The following is an 18,734-nucleotide window of genomic DNA, read 5'->3' as shown; positions in this document are numbered from 1 at the left end:
TGGTTTAGAACCAGCTTCTCACCATGCTAGTTTCTCTCTTTTCACATCATGTGACCGAAAAAGCTAAGTTAATTGCAACACTGCATTTGACATCTCAAGCAACACTTACTGAGAGCCTACAGCCTCCTTGTCCTTTCTCTTTCCTTTCCTTCTGTGTCCCTGTGCAGGTGCCCGCTACTCTCAAATATCCAAGCTGTTAGGCCACAGTAAGGACATAACTCACATTCATAAATACAGCCCCAATGACATGCAGCAAGTTCAGGCTGAGCTGGTGGCTCAGATTGATAACTTAATGCAAAAGAAAAAAGTTGGCCCTCCCAGTGCCACATTAGCCTTGCCAACCAGGGAGGATCCAATATTAATTAGAGACAGAGTCCACAGGTTCCAACAACTTGAGACCACTGCCAAGTCCCCACGAAGCAAGCAGCTAGCTGCAGGACAAGGTGGGTCCTGGATGCTTTGTTTGTCATTGCTTCTGAAAACATTAACATGCTTTGTGCATGTTGGTGCATGTTGCATACATATTACATCTCTGTTAGGATATGTAGTTGTTGAGTCCTTTTCGTCTTTTCTTATTTGTGAAATTGATATAGATATAATTATTTCGATAATACACCACATTACTCCTGCAGCCTCCCCTTTTCACTACTCATGACTGTCTCCTCCTCTCCATGGCCAGGCCCCCCACTGCATTTGCTGCATTTGCTTGAACACAGTCTGGATGACTCATTCATCTGCTGTATGGAAACAGCTTACACTCTGGTGTGCTCTGGCATCAGTGTCAGAGGTTATTGCTTTAAAGGAATGTTCAATGTTCCTTTTTTTTTTGAGAAGTATGTCTCATACTTTATCAGGTCAACGACAGGTCTGCCACCTCATTTACTGATAAAAGTATTTAAAATGTCTTAAATTCTAATCGGCTTTATATTGATATATAGCGAGTTTATATTGGATGGATACCATAATGTTTTTGCTTCCTATTAGGAGTGATATAGCACAGTGACAGAAATGATTACCCGGGACACATCACAGAGAGATTGATAGAAGGATGTGAAAAGGGCTCAATGGGGACTTCCATTTATCTCTTAATCACAACAGTCACAGTGACTTAGCAGGTTATAAAGGCAGCTAGCTGGTAAGACTGTTTTCTTTAACCTGGATTAGTAAAGACTGATGAGAGGAAAATATTCAGTTTGACTTGTGGGAATTAATGATCTTTCTTATATCTACTAACAGGATTTCTCTGTTGGATGCATTCATGTTAGCCTCCATCTTCAGAGAAGTGTCTTCGCTTTGTTGTTGCTCTGCTTGGTTTCAGTTTGTTAGAGATGGTGAGAGCAGTTTGCAGATGACAAAGTAGTCAGCAACAAGTTGGAGGTGATAAAAATCATGTGAAGGAAGCATTACTATGATTGACTCTCTTAGTGAAATAGTTAGCCAATACTCAAGTGCAGCCTAGGTGCTCAGCTGAAAGAACATGGTCCTGAGCTATCCATCACCACCCAGCATACCTCTTAACCATTGAAAAACTGTTGGGTAAAAATGTTTGCTTCATTCAAGAACAACAGTTGGGCCTCATTAAGTTACATAAGGCTGGAAGACACATTCACAGAAAGTTACACATTTGCTGGCAACATCTGCAGATACCTGCAGGTAACTGTTGAAATTTGCCAACACCTAAACATGAAGAAAAGTACATTTTTTGTTTGTTGTTAATGAAAAGAGGTCTCACTCTGCTGCCGAGCTCTCTCATGACCCCTTTACAGATACACCCTTCAGTCAACTCAGTGATCACAACTATATCTGACACCTGAATGTCCATTTGAGGTAATCATCACACCTCATTCTGCTGTCTGCTCTCTATGCAGTTTAACCTTCTAAGAACCTGGTCCACTGTTGTGGATTTAGGAAGGTCTCACTGTGTACAGTGAAAAAAAATTTGAAAGAAATATAGCATCACATTTAACTATTATTGGTCTCTTTTCGTATGCGTGTGTTGTAGACTACCATTTGGAGCCAGTGTTAGCATGGCCACAGAGTTCTCTTCAGCTGGGTCAAGTATCAGGACTTGCCTTGGACACAAACTCAAACTTGGTCATCTTCCATAGAGGAGACCATCACTGGGGGTCCAAGTAAGTGATGTGTGTTTTTTTTTTTTTTATGTCCATCAAAACAATATTGATACTATTGGTTTTAAATTTTGGTAGGCCACAGTGAGGTGTGTTTCGTAAGAGGCACTGTCAGAACAAGTTTTTACAGACCAAAACAGCAGTTTTTTTGTTCTTCAGCTCATTTAACAGCCAGGCCAGGTACCTGGAGAGGTCTCTGGGTCCCATTCAACAGTCCACTATTCTGATAGTGGACACAGCTAAAGGCAACATCCTGCAGGCATCAGGCAGAAACATGTAGGTGACAATGGGATTCAGTCCGAGGTGAGTGTGATGATATAAGCTGTCAAACAGTGATGACGTGCTGTGCTGTTCCAGGTTTTATTTACCTCATGGGATAACAACAGACAAGGAGAATAACTATTGGGTCACTGACGTAGCCCTTCATCAGGTAAGATCACACTACTGATCAGGGTCTTAATTACAGAATATAAAGAGTAAAGAGTATCCCCCACACTCTCACAGGTGTTAAAGGTGAGCAGTGATGGAAGAGACACAATCCTGCTTGCCCTTGGTGAGGCTTTCACACCAGGAAGTGATAGTAAACACTTCTGCCAGCCCACTGATGTGGCCGTCGACCCTAAGAGTGGAGAAATCTTTGTGTCTGATGGATACTGCAATACTAGGATCCTTAGGTTCTCTCCTAAGGGCCAGTATCTGTCTGAGTGGGGAGCAGGTAGGTAGAGTCTGATTCTGCACACACCAGTCTTACCTGAACCTGATCCAAACAATACAATCAAATCTCAAGGTTCATTATCATACACTGACACTTGATGAGATCAGAGCCTGTAGTGAACTGATCTTTCCTTAGTGCTCTCAGTGACACTGGCCCCAACTTCTCTGCTCTCATTCTCTCTCCATCCCTCTACTGTGCCCACAAACACTCTCTCACTGTCTGTCTGTCTCTTTCGTATCTTTTTCTTTGTCAACCCTACAGGTTGAGGCAGATGGCTGCCCTCCCTGAACCTGGTTTTCCCAGAGGTTTCTGTCTTTTAAGGAAAGTTTTTCCTTGCCACTGCCAAGTGCTTGCTCTTGAAGGGATTTGTTTGGTCTCTTTAACAACTCCATAAAGAGTTGGGTCTGTGTAAAGTCCATTGTGACTGTTATGATTTAGCACTATATAGATACATTTGATTTGATCTGATTTGATGCTGGGTTAGAAAAACATATCTCATCTATGTCACCTTGCGTGTGTTCTCTCCTCATCCAGGTGAGATTCGAGAGCCTCTTTCCTCAATGTCTTGACCTTAGAAATATTGTTTTATCTTGTTACAGTGGCATCAGTGTGGGGATGCAGCTGAATATTTTATGTGTCGGTGTGTGTGTGTGTAGATCTCTGAATGTTTCTTGAAAATCTTTTACTGACTCAAGAAAAAGAAACAGGAAACTTTAGTAGGCACCCGTGAGTGTTCACAATGCAGCTGTACTTGCTCAGCTAAAGACATGCACATGGATTTTCTCAAACTGAAATGACTGTGCAATTTGATACTGGTCCAGTTTTGTATTTTTAGCTTTTTAAAGAACCACCCATCATAAACTTGTGTTGCGACCAGAGGTACACTGATAGTCCTGTTTGTCAGATGTTGTGCCATGTTCAAGCAAGATTCCACACCGTGTCTGGCCTTAGTTGTCTCTATGCATGTTTCTCTCTGCAGGCTCCTCAGACAGGAGGAGGCGTGTACCGTTCAGGGTGCCCCACAGCCTAGTGTTTCTCGCTGACCGACAGGAGGTGTGCGTAGCTGACAGGGAGAATGGCCGTATTCAGTGCTTCATCGCAGAGACTGGAGAGTTTGTCAAAGAGATAAAGAAGGATGAGTTTGGAGGGGAGGTGTTTGCCATCACGTACAGCCCTGCTGGAGGTGAGTGAAGGACTTTTATGCTGGGGATGATCAGAACATAATGCCTGCTTGTATCCCTTTTTATAAGACAATTATTTAAAAAGACGTAATGTCTTAAACACTCTTTTAGAGAAATGATGACTGATGGTGTGTGTGTGTGTGTGTGTGTGTGCGCGCACGCGTGCGTGTGTGTAGACGGCTTGCTCTTTGCAGTAAATGGAGATTCTCCGTATCACTCAGCTCCAATCAGAGGGTTTATAATCAATTATTCATCTAAGGATATTTTGGATACCTTCAGTCCAAACAAGAAGGTAGACACACTCACATATGCTGATATTCATCATTATCAGATATGTAGACAAAGTATGTGGTCTCTGTTGAGCACAGTCATTAAACCTCAGGGAAACAATCTGTGAACCTTGATTTAGTAACTGTGGAGGCAGAAACCTGAAACCAGCTCTTCAGTAGATCAGATCAGAGCTGTTTGGTGCTCAGGAGGAAGTACAAGTCCAGGTTTGGTTTCTAGACTTTGATTTCTCTTCATTTTCAGGAGTTTAAAATGCCTCATGATATTGTGGAAACCAGGGATGGCAGCATCTTTGTCGGGGACGCAGACAGTAAAACAGTCTTCAAATTTACTGAGAGTAAGTTGTCAGTTTTAGTAAGAGCGAGACTGTCATGATCTTTGTCCTAACCATTTTGTGTATATGTTTTTACTGAGAATGCACTACCTGGTTTTATGTTTCTTGTATATTTGATGTGCAATTTATTTTATTCATTTATTTTATGTTCAATTAAAGTCTACTTCTGCGTTTATTGTTTTCATCCTAATTTTCCAGAACTTCATCGTTCTGTAAAGAAAGCAGGGATCCAGGTCCAAGAACTACAAGGTGAGATTTGGAGAGTGTGTCCAACAAGTCAGCTGCTGCTAATGCTACTGATCAATGAATGAATGAATGAAAGAATGAATGGAACTGTATTTGTCATTGTTTAACAATGAAATGGCAATTCCCTGAAATCCATACTGAAAAAAGACTTTAAGGCACAGTAAAATGGGGCACAATAATATTAAAATAAAGAGCACAATAAAGTAACAGAGTAAACCAAGTGCTTGCAGCACAGATGTACATACTGTAATCAAGTCATACATGATTGTTAAGTAACTGATTCAGCATATGGATGAAGGTGTTTCTGAATCTTTTTGTGAAAGGTTTTCTTGCTCTCGTGGGTGTCCCAGAAGACAGGGTGCAAACAGTTTTTCATGATGTTAAATATTCATTTTATACAGCAGTTTTTATATATATGTCTGCCAGGGAGGGATGCTGTATGTTAATGTTTTTTTTCTGCTGTTTTGAATATCTTTGGGGGTTTTGTTTTTTTGTTCTTTTTTGTACTGAGCTATGCAGATGCTGAAGCAGACAGTGATGGCATTAGTGATCCAACTCTCTACTGCAAATCCTTAAAAAGACAGCAATAACGCTTCATTGTGTTAGTGTTTTTGAGGGTCTACAGAAAGACAGAACAGAAAGAGTTCATGCAATTTACCTGAACATTTCACTGACTTCCCATTCTTCTGCAAGAGTGATTATACTGCTGTTGATAGATAAATCAAATCAGATTTATTTTTATAGCGCCAAATCAGAACAACTTACTTTGAGGCACTTTACAGAGAGAGCAGGTCTAGACCAACTCTTTATCAAATGATTTAAAGAGACCCAACACATCCCCCGATGAGCAAGCACTTGGCGACAGTGGCAAAGAAAAACTTCCTTTAAGAGGCAGAAAACTCAGGCAGAACCAGGCTCAGGGGGGGCGGCCATCTGCCTTAACCGGTTGGGTTGAGAGTGGGAGAGTGGGAGGGAGGGACGGAGGGGGAGAGAGAGAGAGAGAGAGAGGGGGGGGGAGGCACGGGGGGCAGGGGGTGTAGTGTAGGGTGAGAATGAGAGCAGGAGAGGGGGACATTCAAACAGGTGTAGGCAGGAACATGATGCAGCGTGGATGCAGCTGCAGTATGGAATTCATGAAGACGAGGGAGCAGCAGGCATTGCAGGAACATGGGATGTTGATGAGTCACCTCCTGCAGGATGAGGACAGGGAGAGAGAGGAGAGAAACTGGGAGAGACAGAGACCTCGGGAAAACATGGTTAGTAAATGCAGTACACATGCTTAGAACTGAGAGACACAGGGATTTCTAAGAAGCATGGTTATTGTCAGCGCCTGCGGGGGCCTGCCTCCAGATTTACTCTTGGAGACTCTAGGAACCACAAGTAAACCTCCATCTAGGGAGCGGAGTAGCCTACTAAGACAATAAGGAACTATGAGCTCTCTGAGATATGATGGAGCTTGGCCATTAAGAGCTTTATATATTAACAGAAGGATTTTAAATTCTACTCTGTATTTTACTGGCAGCCAATGAAGAGCAGCTAACACAGGAGAGATGTGATCTCTTTTCCTAGTTCCTGTTAATCTTTGTGCAGCAGCGTTCTGAATCAATTGAAGGCCTTTCAGAGATTTGTTTGGACATCCAGATAGTAATGAGTTACAATAGTCCACCCTAGAAGTTACAAATGCATGGACTAGTTTTTCTGCATCATCTTGAGAGAGGATGTTTCTGATTTTCCTAATGTTTCTCAGGTGGAAGAAAGCTGCCCTACTGACTTGTTTTATGTGAGGGACAATGGACAGTCAAAAGTTACTCCAAGGCTCTTACAGTGCTGGAAACCAAACTAATGCCGTCCAGACTGATTAGATGATTAGATACCGTTTCTATGAGATGATTAGGGCCAGAGTCAGAGTTAAGGAGTAAAACAGTTTTGGTCATCCAGACTTTTATGTCTTCAAGACATGCCTGCAGTCTGACTATCTGGGTGACTTCATTTGGCTTCATTGATAGGTACAGCCGAGTGTCATCTGCATAACAATGAAAGTTGATGCTGTTTTTGCCTGATACTGTTGCCTAAAGGAAGCAAATAAAGCGTAAAGAGGATTGATCCAAGTACCAAACCCTGTGGGGACTCCATAATTGACTGCAGTACATGAGGAGGCGCTATTGTTAACATGAACAAACTGATGTCTATCTGATAAATAGGATTGGAACCACCTTAGCGTAGTTCCTTTAATGCCCATTTCATGTTCCAGTCTCTGTAGCAAAATATTATGATATATGGTGTTGAATGCAGCACTGAGATCTAAGAGGAGACGTATGGAGGCTGAGCCATTGTCTGAAGCCATTAGAATGTCATTGGAGACTTTAACCAATGCTGTTTCTGTGCTATGATGTGTAATTGGTTTTCTGCTGCTTTCTCAATGATTTTAGAAATGAATGGAAGATTCGATATGGGTCTATAGTTTGCCAAAACATCTGGATCAAGATTCAGCTTTTTAAGCTGAGCTTTGATGACTGTGGTCTTAAGAGTCTGAGGTTCATAACCCAAAGATAAGGTCAGATTAATCAGATCTAGAATGAACGGCTTAGTTAAGTAAAAAATCTCTTTAAAGAAGCTAGTTGGTACTGGGTCTAATAGACAGGTTGACGGTCTGGATGATGAAACTATAGAAGCTAGCTCTGAGAGATTTAGAGGTGAGAATGATTCCAGATGTAAAAGAGGTGTCGCAGCTGATTCAGGAGTTGCTGTATTCAGTAGGAGATTTTTATCTAACGTGGGCAAGAGCTGATAAATTCTTTCTCTGATCATGAGAATTTCATCTGTAAAAAAGTTAATAAAATCATCACAGCTTAGAGCTAAGGGGATCACTGGTTCAACTGAACTATGGCTCTCTGTCAGCCTGGCTACAGTGCTGAAGAGAAACCTGGGGTTGTTCTTGTTTTCTTCCGTTAGTGCTGAGTAATATGAACTTCTGGCACTGCAGAGAGCTTTTTTATATGTTTCAGGCTATCTTTCCAGGCTCTGTAAGACTCTTCCAACTTAATGGAACGTCAATTTCGTTCTAATTTTCTTGACGTCTGCTTTAAGGCACGAATTTGGGAACTATACCACAGAGACAGCCTCCTCTGTTTGATTACTTTTTTTTTTGAGAGGAGCGGCATCGTCAAGATTTGAACACAGTGTGGCCATAGTGCTAATCACAAGGTCATCAACCTGTGTATGGAAGAAATCCTCATTTGAATTTAGATATGGCATTGTTGGGATTGATGACTGAATGTTCTCTTTAAATTTAGCCACAGCAGCTTCAGATAAACATCTTCTGTCGCTGAGTTTATTCCTCAATGCTATGCAGCCCATTAAAGTAAACTCAAATGTAATAAGGTAATGGTCAGTCAGAGAGTTTTGAGGAAAAATTGTTAGCTTGTCAATTTCAATGCCATATGCTCGGACAAGATCAAGGATATGATTGTAAAAGTGAGTGGGTTCATTCACATGCTGGGAAAAGCCAATTGAGTCTAGTAGGGAAAGAAACCCAGAACTAAGGCTGTCGCTTTCTACATCAACATGTATATTGAAATCTCCCAGTATAATGATTTTATCTGTACTAAGTACTAACTCTGATATAAACTCAGAAAATTCTGATAGGAATTCTGAGTATGGACCAGGTGGACGGTATACTGTAACTAACAGAACTGGTTTTTCACCTTTCCAGTCCGAGTGGGAGAGACTAAGAGTGAGGCTTTCAAAAGACCTGCAGCCAGATTTTCGTCTGGGGGTGATTAATAGGCTTGATTGAAATATCGCAGCCACCCCCCCTCCTCGACCTGTGGTACGAGAGATATGAAAGTTAACATGAGTTGGGGGTGTAGCTTCATTAAGACTAACACACTCATCCTGCTGCAGCCACGTTTCAGTTATACAAAATAAATAAATACGATGATCAGCAATGAGATCATTGACTAGTAGGGATTTTGATGATAGTGATCGAATACTGTTTTGATTTCAGTTAAGTTTTTGTTTTTAGCTCCTCTTCTGTTTAATTTGGGTATAGTAACTTTTCTAAGTTTAGGTGTTCGGGGGACAGGCAAAGTTTCCACAGACAGACCTCTATTCTATTCTTGGCAGGTGACCGCTCTGACTGAAGCGCAGAGGAGCATGTTAAACTGTAGCTTTGACTCCTGGTCTTGGCTCAGGGTTGTCAGGGTTTTGGTTTTCTAATAAAATCGGCCACATTCCTAGATATGAGAGCGGCCCCATCCATGGTGGGATGGACACCATCTCTCCTAATCAGACCAGGTTTCCCCCAGAAAGCGTTCCAGTTATCTGCGTAGCCCACGTTGTTTTCGGGACACCACCTCGACAGCCAGCGGTTAAATGACGACATGCGGCTGTACATGTCATCACTGGTCCGACTGGGGAGGGGGGCGGAGAAAACTACAGTGTCCGACTTTGTTTTGGAAAACTTGCACACCGATTCCACATTACTGAATTTTTCGCACTATAAGGCGCACTTAAAATCCTGCGGAATATCGAAAAAAATCAGCCCGTTTGTGTTAACAACAATGCTGTTGATCAGAGAGATCAAGCATGCAAAAATCTTCAGTGATGGTAATCTGTAAAATATGCAAATAATGAACAAGTTGAAAAAGCATTCGACCTGAAAGAAATCGGGAAAAACTAGGTGGAAAATGCAGGGAGAGTGGGAGTACAAAATAGAGGTGGGTGCAAAGGAATTATCACAGGAGTTCCACTGAGTGTGTTAATGGAGGAGCTAAAGTGGAGCATGAAAGGAGTAAAAATTAGCGTATAAAGAATGAAAACTACAAAAGTTGGGGTAAAAGGGGACAGTGAGACTTTGATGATTGAATGATGGAATGATGGAAAAACTGTGCCAAAGAAAGTGTTGTTGGGGTGTATGAGCTATCTGGTAAGAATATCCGAAACCATTAAGATGTTACAACTGCCAAAGGTTTGGTCATACTGCCAGATTTTGTAAGGAGCAAAGATGTGCCAGATGTGGAGGCAACCCCAAAAATGGAAAATGTGGGGTGTGAGGTAATGAGACAGGAGAACCAAAAACTGAGAGCAGAGGGGAGAATTGCATATGCAGAGGCTATGAGAATGTCAACCGAGCAGAACAAAGAACAAGAAGCAGCAAAACATAAGTGATAGAGTGTATGTGGATAAAAGGGCCTTGGTAAAATTCATTGCTGAAATCAGCTTAAAAAGTGTAATTGGGGAGTGGTAATAGAAACAGGTAGGAAGTGACCATTATCCTATAGTATGCTCAGTGGGGTAAAGAGTGGAAGGGAGGCCAAATGATGAGTACCAAGATAGGTCTTTGGTAAAGCAGACTGGAAGAAGTTCCAATTACTCCCAGAGCAGAGTATGAATAAGGCTAACACTGTGGGGAATGTGAATCATATTAATAGGCAGGTGACCGTAGGAATTATTCAGGCAGTAGAGGAATAAATACCAAGGAGCAAAAGCAAAATTTGTAAAAAAAATAAAAAATAAAAAAATGGTACCATGGTGGACAGAGGAATGTCATCAGACTGTAAGGAACAGAAACAAAACATTCAAACAACTTAAAAAAAAACACAACAGGCAGCATTTAATCCAGTTTAAAAAGGCACTGGCACTGGTGAGGAGAGTCAGTCCGCCAAGCCAAGAGAGCAAGTTGGAGACACTTCTGCAATATAATCCTACGCACAGCATGGAAGGAAGCTATAGTGATCCCCATTAGAAAACCTGGCAAGGACCCATCTAAACCCACAAGTTACAGGCCAATAGCATTGACTTCCAATTTATGTAAAATAATGGAGAGGGTGACAGCAGAAAGGCTCGCATATGAACTAGAAAAGAAAGGATTGCTAGCAAATTATCAAAGTGGGTTTAGAAGAGGTAGGCACACAATGGACTCAGTGATAAGGCTAGAAACTGAGATACAAAAAGATATGAAAAGTTCAACTGGATCAAAGATTTTTTTATTTGGAAGGAAAATTCAGGTCCAGATTGGCTCTGAAAGCTCTAGATAGCATGTTGTTGTAAATGGTACTCCACAAGGCACTGTTATCAGTCCATTATTATTTAGTATAATGATTAATGATGTCTTTGCCACATACCACAAGATATAGGGAGGTCGCTGTTTGCTGATGATGGGGCCCTGTGGAAGAGAGGAAGGAATTTGGAATATGCGGTTGGGAAAGTGCAAAGAGCAATTGATGAGGTGGTGTAATGGGGATATGAGTGAGGGTGCAGATTTTCCGTGGAAAATACTCAGACAGTATTTTTTACAAGGAGGAAAGTGAAAGAAGGGTTGAAGGAATGAATGAAAAGGAATTAGAAAGAGTTGAAACTTTCAAGTTCTTAGGAGTGCTCTTTGACACTTGACTAACTTGGTCAAGACATATACAAAGAATAGAAGACAAATGTATGACAGGTAGCAATTGGGCCCTTAAAAGAATATATGTGGCCTTGATTAGATCTGTGATTAACTGTGGGTGTGCTGTATATTGTTCTGCAGCCAGATCTCATCTAAAAAGGCTGGATATAGTGCAGGCACAGGCCTTAAGAGTGTGCAGCAGCGCATTTAAAACCTCACCAGTACCAGCCCTACAAGTAGAAATGGCTGAAATACCACAGGTCAAAGTAATCTTAGAATTCCTAAAGAGCTATAGGGTTGGAGGGCACTAGGGGTGTACGATAGAGAAAGAGTATAAGTGAATGAAGTAGGTGGGTATATGTGAATAGGTGCAGATTAGAGGATTTTTTTTTTTTTTTTTGATTGTCTTGTTTTACATTTTATGTATTTAATTATTTATTTATATATATATATATTGTCTTTTCTTTGTGGGGACCAAGAATGTAAGCTTAGTCTGACTCACACTTCGGAGCAGAAGGTGGCAGTCATGCACCATTGCCAACCGCCGTAAACCAACAAAAAGAAGAAGAACGAGTAATTTCAGATAAAACTGGATGTCGCCTCCTCTGGCCCCCTTGATACACTTATGGCTGCCAGTGTCAACTTCACATTCCTCAGAATAGAATCACCAATCACTAGAGTTGGCTTTTTAACGGGTGTGTCACTGAACCTGTTGGAAACGTTAACTGGTTGGTGGTGAGCCGGGGGCTGCTGCCTATGACTATGCCTCTTGTCTCACCCAGCCGCCCTGGCTAGATCCCGGCTGCTCAGGTGCCCGCACTGGCTATAGGGGGGAGGCTAGCTACACTAGCAAAGGATGGGCTAGCTAAGGTGCGCAGGCTCGACTCTGACTCAACAAATTTTCGCCTCCATTTCTACCATCTTCCTGCATCTATGAAGAGGTGCTATCAGAAAAGGAGGCAGAGAGCTACAGGCCATTTCTAATCGTTTAGTTCGATTAGCAGAGCTACAGAATTGTCTGTAAAGCTTAGGAAGGGGGGAGAGATAGAGTTCTTGGCTAGTATAAGTTTGATAACTGTTGATTAATCAGGTGAATAGCAGAGATGGCACACGAGGAAACAGAGCACAACCACCAGTGACAGGAAATGATGTAACACGCTTACCGCAATAGCCAATGTCCCACTGTTTTCTTTTGAAATACGCAAAGAGACTGCAAGAGGCCATCCCTGCCTATTCGAACATCTTAACCTGAAGTACTCGGATCTAATCTTATTTGTCTGTACTGACGCCATTGGAGATGTTAAAGGAGCTTGAGCCATGAAAAATACACTTTGAACCTTCTCTGCGTCCAGTGATATCAATATTTCAGAGATTGACTTGGAGTAGGATGTATATATAATAATGAGTAATCTGTGGATGCTATGGGTCAATTGTCTGTTAAAATTAAATTTGTTTGAGCTTCATGAATTATTGTTGGGAGTACATTTTCTAGTGTTATTGCCAGTATTTTAGCTAGAATTTGGGTGTCTATATTCAGGAGACTCACTGGTCTGTAAGATGCTGCTTCCATGGGGTCTTTCCCTTTTTTGTGTATTAGAAAAATTGTTGCCTGATAGAATGCTGTTGCAAGAAACCCTGTCTCAAATGATGAATTAAAAACTTTAAAAAGAAGAGGTGCAACCTCCACAACAAAAGTCTTATAAAATTCGGATGTGTACCCATCTGGGCCTGGTGCTTTCAAGCTTTGTAAGTGGCATATTGCAAAGGTCACCTCCTCTGGAGTTCTATTCTGCAACAAATACCTATCCTCCTGACAGATGGAAGGAATCTTTAGGTTAAAAAAAAAACTCTTGTATAGTTCTAGAATGAACAGTTGTTTCTTTAGTATATAGTTTAGAATAAAATTGTTTGAATTGGTTTATTTCTTATCGGTCTTTTGTTGTATTTTCGGAACTGGTGTGAGACTATATGTCTAGATGCCTTAGATATTCTTGTCTGATGAGCCAGTTGCCTTCTCCCCATGTTCAAAGTATTTATGCTTGGAACAATTTATTAATTTAGTTGTCTCTGTTTCCAGACAGGATGCGGTGAGGTGGACCAGGCACAGACACAGAGCAGAAACAGGCTGAAGTATAACAGAATTTTTTGAGGCAAACTGTTGGATGAGGGGGAATCGCTACAGTGCCATGAGGCAGGCAGTGGGACAGAGATGGGTATGGGTGGAGATGGCAGGTGCAGGGTAGCTGGGAAGGTCGGGATCAGAGTGGGTCCAGGGAGGCAGCGTAGCAGGTGAGCTGGTAGGCTCCTGAGACACAGAGACACGGCTGAGTGCAAAGAAACACAAAGGGGTAAAACATGCTGGGAACACTAATGATTTCAGTTTGGCCTGACTTAAGTATGGAGGTGAACAGGCTGCCAGGTGAGGATATGACACTTGTCCTCTTAGCAATCCGGTCAGGACACTGCATACTGTTTATCCAATGCAACAATTTGTCCTGTTATATTTTTTCTTCTCTCATTTTGTTTTTTGACCAAGTGAGCAGAGTAGGAAATAATCTGTCCTCTAATTTTTGCTTTTAGGGCCCTCTAGAGTCTTATTGGTTCGCATATATAAAGCTATTTGGTGATCTGATGAACTCTACATTGGTTTTGCTAGTTAGTAAACTGTTACCCATATGCTATGTTTTGGCTTTCTGTCTACATGGAAAGTTTATTTGCAGTCTTCCTGGGGCATGGTCTGATAAAAAAAAAAAAATGGCTTCATTACTGCTGTAAGTAGTTATGAGTCTATGAAGAAATTGTCAATTCTAGAGAAGGACGTGTGGTTGAGAGAAAAAAAATTATTTTCTTGGGTTCTGGTTCATATATGCATCTATTCCATTAAGAGGGTTGTTTGTTTGATGATCTATTGAGGACTGAATCCTTCACAAAGTTAAATTTGCCATCCAAAATCAGGTTGTGGGTGGGACAATTGGGTAAGGAAGCTAGTTCTGAACCTATACATTTTTCATCATCAAAGCTGGGGCCATAAATGTTTTCTAGAATTATTGGAGTGTTATAAATTTCCCCAGTTACTATTACATATCTGCCATTTGAGTCAGAGATTATATCTGATGAAATATAGGTAGCTTTGTCTGCTGACCTCTGGGCTCACGTCTGGAAAGATTTACACTTGGTCTCCTTTGTATGTTAGTCACCCTTTAGTTTTGCCCAGATCCATTATATTCTGTCTGTCCGTATAATAGTGGAGGTGCACGATGGCCTGGGGTCTCTCTCAGTTGTTTGGCCGTGGGGCAAGTGGGCGGTGTACCCGGTCTATAACCACCAGTTTTGCCAACTTAGCAACTTTGTCGGTAAAATGAACAAGTTTTCAGACCAATTTTCCAAAAGCGACAATTGACAAATCTAGCAACTTTTTGTGGTGTCATTGGAGACTTTTGGAGATTCTGACATTAAATCACATCATACTACATACTACTCTTCTCAACAAGCAGCGTGTGCTGCCATCAACCTCTCCCCTGTCCCACAGCACTCACAGGCGGTGCAGTCCTCGTGAGTCACAGCAGTCCCTCCCAGCTGCAGTCAGATGAGACGTGTGAACCAGTAGGTTGAAACGGTGGGAAGTAAATATGAAAGTTTTTGTCTAAAACAAATCACTGCAGCAAAATAAATCACTGCATTTCACTCACACAGCCTCAGTCCCTTATTCACCTCGTCCACTGTGTGTGTGTGTGTGTGTGTGTGTGTGAAACCGAACACGTCTCAGTCTAAACTGTACAGTCAAAAATACAGGAACGAGTGGGCATACTGTATGTATTGTAAGGCTGATTTCTATGTCAAACTGTAAAAAAAAAAACAAAACAAAACACAAATGACATCAAAAAAACACATTCAAAAGGTAAAGATATGTAACACTTCCACACAAAACAAGCTGCCAAAAAAAAAAAAAATAGATTCTGTAAAAAAGGTTGAGGCCACCATGGCATTAGCTATCGCTGAACACTGTTCAGCTGGGATGTGACCACATTGGAGAAGCATGTAGAGTGGCTTTCTCAGACTCAACTGCTGCTACCCACTTCAAAATACACAGGACGAAGTGCACAGAAAGGATCAATGGTGTTCTAGCACCTTACTTTCTGAAAAAGTTGGTTGCAGATGTGGGTGACTAGTGTTTCAGGCTCCTCCTTGGTACTTGGTACGAGAGACTTGCAATTGGTTTTCAGTGTCTCCAAAATGCAGGGAGGCTTACATGGCCATGTTGTGAGAAACTCTTACATATAACTAAGGTGTGTGCCACACGTTGGCTCTCCACTGAACCTGTGGTTTCACTCATTTTGGACCAGTGGGAGGAGCTTAGGCTGCATTTCTCAGTCACAAAGTCCAGTGAACACTTCTGCATGGCTGAGGTTTTATATGACTGCCAGACAACATCAAAGAATGTCAATCAATTTTCAATGTGGAGGAAACACTGAAGCACTGAAGCAGTATGTGCCCTGGAGAAATTGTAAAAATGAGCAAACTTCTTGGCTACTCCCCTGCAGAGATAGACAAGATTGTCCAGGAATGGCGTGTCATCCATCTTTGTAAATGGAATGAGACAAAACACACACCGGACTTCTGGAGTGAGATTTGGAAGTTCAGGGATGCAGCTGATACCAACCTGTTCCAAGAAAGTGCCATGGCTGCTGTGTCTGTGTTGTCATTGCCACACTCGAATGCTGAAGTTGTGAGAGTATTTAGCCAGATGAGTGTGGTAAAAAGTAAACTCAGAAATCGGATGTCCTTGCAGACCCTTAACTTCATCCTGTACATCCGGTATGGACTGAAGCTGTTTGGTGAGGCTTGCTATGAGCACCAGCTTGATAATGTTTTGCAGCTTTTTGGCACATCAGCAGCTTACTCACTTAAGTCAGCTCCCTTAGTTGCTGAACCTGCCATAAAGAGCCTTGACCAAAATGACGATGACCCACTCTTTCTGTGAGGCAGTGCAGCCTGTGTGTGTGTGTTGTGTGTGGATGGGTGTGTGTGGATGGGGGTCTGTACTTGTGTTAGGGCAAGACTAACACACTGTCTCACATTGCCACTGACAGTTTTTTCTATTGTCTATTCTATTGTGCAAACTGTTTAAAATGTTCATGTTTTACCGTGATTTGTTGTTTTTTAAAACCAAACAAACCCCCCCAAACTAAGGAGTTGGTAACACCGATAACCACTGGGGAGCTGAATATGTCAGTTCCAAGCACAACGGGGAAGAAATCTGCAAGGAATTTGATCATATTCGCTCTTTCGGCTCCCTCTATAATACTGACCCACCTTAGATTTTGTCTCCTGCTTCTGTTTTCTTTACATTTGTCCTGCATTTTATTATATTCCTTAGTTATCAATTGTTGTGACTTCTCCAGCACAGTTACTCTGTCTATCGTTTCGCCAAGCGCAGTTGCCATCTTTTTATATTTGTTAGCTGTCTCAGCCTGTGCTGAGTGGAGTCATGCTAGCTCGTCCCGTATGGCCCATATATCGGCTTTTGTCTCTTTGCGGAAAGAAACAATGTCGAAATATCAGCTTTTATATGGACTAGCACCGGTTTTCTGGATATCTGTATCTCCTCTCGATGCATCTACAGGGAAAGCATCCGGCATGGTATTGGGTGTTTTCTCCTGTGTATTCACTGCTGTGCCATTTTTGGGCTGCCTCGTGTGATTGGAGTTATCATTTTCTGTACCTGCATTCCTTGTTGTTTCCCTCTGCAGGGAGCTCTTCCACATATCAGGAGTTTTGTTACTAAGTGGTTAAAAATGAAGGCAGTGCTCCCTTTTCTTGGTTTTTGGAGGGTTAAACTTATTTAGAAAGTGTTTATTTGTCAAAGCTTTTGTCCTCTGCTGCCTACTCCATCAAGCAGAAATCGGAAGCCCCAGGTTATCCTTTCTAAACAGTCTTGTAGCTGCTCTATGCTTCCCTCTGGCCAAATATTTAAGATAACACTTTTCCAACTCAGCATCATCCATCCATAAATAACAACACAAGCCAGACAAATAATTAAAAGACATACCTATCATAAAATAAAAGCAAATATAAGCACGAGGGCACTGTGGCCACAGTTCTGCACCAAGAGACAATGGAAGGTCAGAGAAAGATCAGAGTTCAGTGGTTTCTGTCATGTCATTATCCAGTGATTCTGTAGATTTTTCTGTTGGTGGGAAAAAAGACTGGACTGATATCCTCAGCTTCATCTGTTCTACTTCCTTACTTTAATCAACAAACCAAGAATTCACATAGCAGCTGTGATGAAGGGCACAGCCTGACGGTCTGTGGTGGCTTGATTACAACCTGATAACCATCAGATTTTCTTCTGTGTAGAAATGGAGACAATCGTCCAAACAAAGCTGAGGCCTGAACATAACAAGACGGCAGCCTTCCAAGAGAAGCAGAACAAGGCTCAGCAACCTCCACCACAGAAGGAGGAGAAGGAGGAGGAGGAGAAGAAGAGTGGCGCAAAACACAACAGAGGGCAGGGCCTACTTCCAGCCATCATCACAACACTGCTGCTTGTTCCTCTGCTGCTAGTCATCTCTTTAGGAGTCATCATCTGCTGGAGAAAGAACAGTATGTATGACAGTAGAACCGTCGTCTGTACAGGGTTTGATCAGATTAATTGCAGGCATTTGCCTTCTGCTCACTTGAGTCCTGAGAGGAGGTGGAGGCCACTGCTCATCCCTTCACTGTCAGGAAAGGATGAGCAGAAAATCTACTTTTACCTTCAGGAACAATGTCAAAATATTTTTTTCTCGATTCAGAGTGATTAAGTTTTGGAACCCATTTCTATAAAGATCAGTGGATTTTGTCGTCCAACATTACTCTGGAATGAAGAAGCCAAGTTTAATGGGCGTGTTCAGGTTTGGCAAGTAAAAGCACTGTTCAAAGTGGGTACATTTATTTGACAATAGCGCAGGAATAATTTGACTTAATCAATGGAACTCTGTGATTTAGAGAATATATGGTCAGCAAAAAAGTGAACAGAAAGAGAAGAAGAGTCAGCGCAGGAGAAAATGTATGGGTCTACAAGTGTCTTCCACAGATAGGATGATCAACTCCCTTCAGGACCAATCTTTTCATAAAAACAGGGGTGAACTTTGCCAAGCTCTCAGCATTCTGCTAAATATTCTGAATGTTGTTGGAATATTTTCAGATCAATGTGAGGTGAAAACTGACCCCACTTCTGTGGGCGAGATCTTTGGAAAAATAAGAGGTAAGCCATTAAAATAAATATGAAAACGTGGCTGTCTCACTCACATATTACAGACTATTCTCCAGTAACGGTGGATCAGTAACTCAACAGTTACTGGCTCTGGTAGAGTAAACCTCCATACAGACTGCACCTCTGTAACAGCATAAACTGCTATCTACACAACTACACTGACACGTGATGTGTTTCCATTTTTGTGACAGCTATTCTCGC

The 18,734-nt window shown here is 41.8% G+C and overlaps 1 protein-coding gene across 1 annotated transcript in view; it reads left to right on the top strand.

The window, feature by feature from the left end:
* Positions 1-18,734, top strand: part of LOC115052457 (peptidyl-glycine alpha-amidating monooxygenase B-like) — a 39,824-nt gene that overhangs the window by 18,132 nt on the left and 2,958 nt on the right. Inside the window, exons 15-25 of the mRNA XM_029516565.1 lie at positions 168-443; positions 2,003-2,132; positions 2,289-2,405; positions 2,487-2,559; positions 2,634-2,844; positions 3,824-4,027; positions 4,202-4,317; positions 4,557-4,650; positions 4,846-4,896; positions 17,636-17,881; positions 18,465-18,524. Coding sequence (XP_029372425.1) covers positions 168-443; positions 2,003-2,132; positions 2,289-2,405; positions 2,487-2,559; positions 2,634-2,844; positions 3,824-4,027; positions 4,202-4,317; positions 4,557-4,650; positions 4,846-4,896; positions 17,636-17,881; positions 18,465-18,524 — 1,578 coding nt within the window. The remainder of the gene's footprint in view (positions 1-167; positions 444-2,002; positions 2,133-2,288; positions 2,406-2,486; positions 2,560-2,633; positions 2,845-3,823; positions 4,028-4,201; positions 4,318-4,556; positions 4,651-4,845; positions 4,897-17,635; positions 17,882-18,464; positions 18,525-18,734) is intronic.

This window comes from Echeneis naucrates, chromosome 12 (genome assembly GCF_900963305.1).
Source record: "Echeneis naucrates chromosome 12, fEcheNa1.1, whole genome shotgun sequence".
NCBI classification, from domain to species: domain Eukaryota; kingdom Metazoa; phylum Chordata; class Actinopteri; order Carangiformes; family Echeneidae; genus Echeneis; species Echeneis naucrates.
This window is presented reverse-complemented; position numbering and strand designations above follow the sequence as displayed.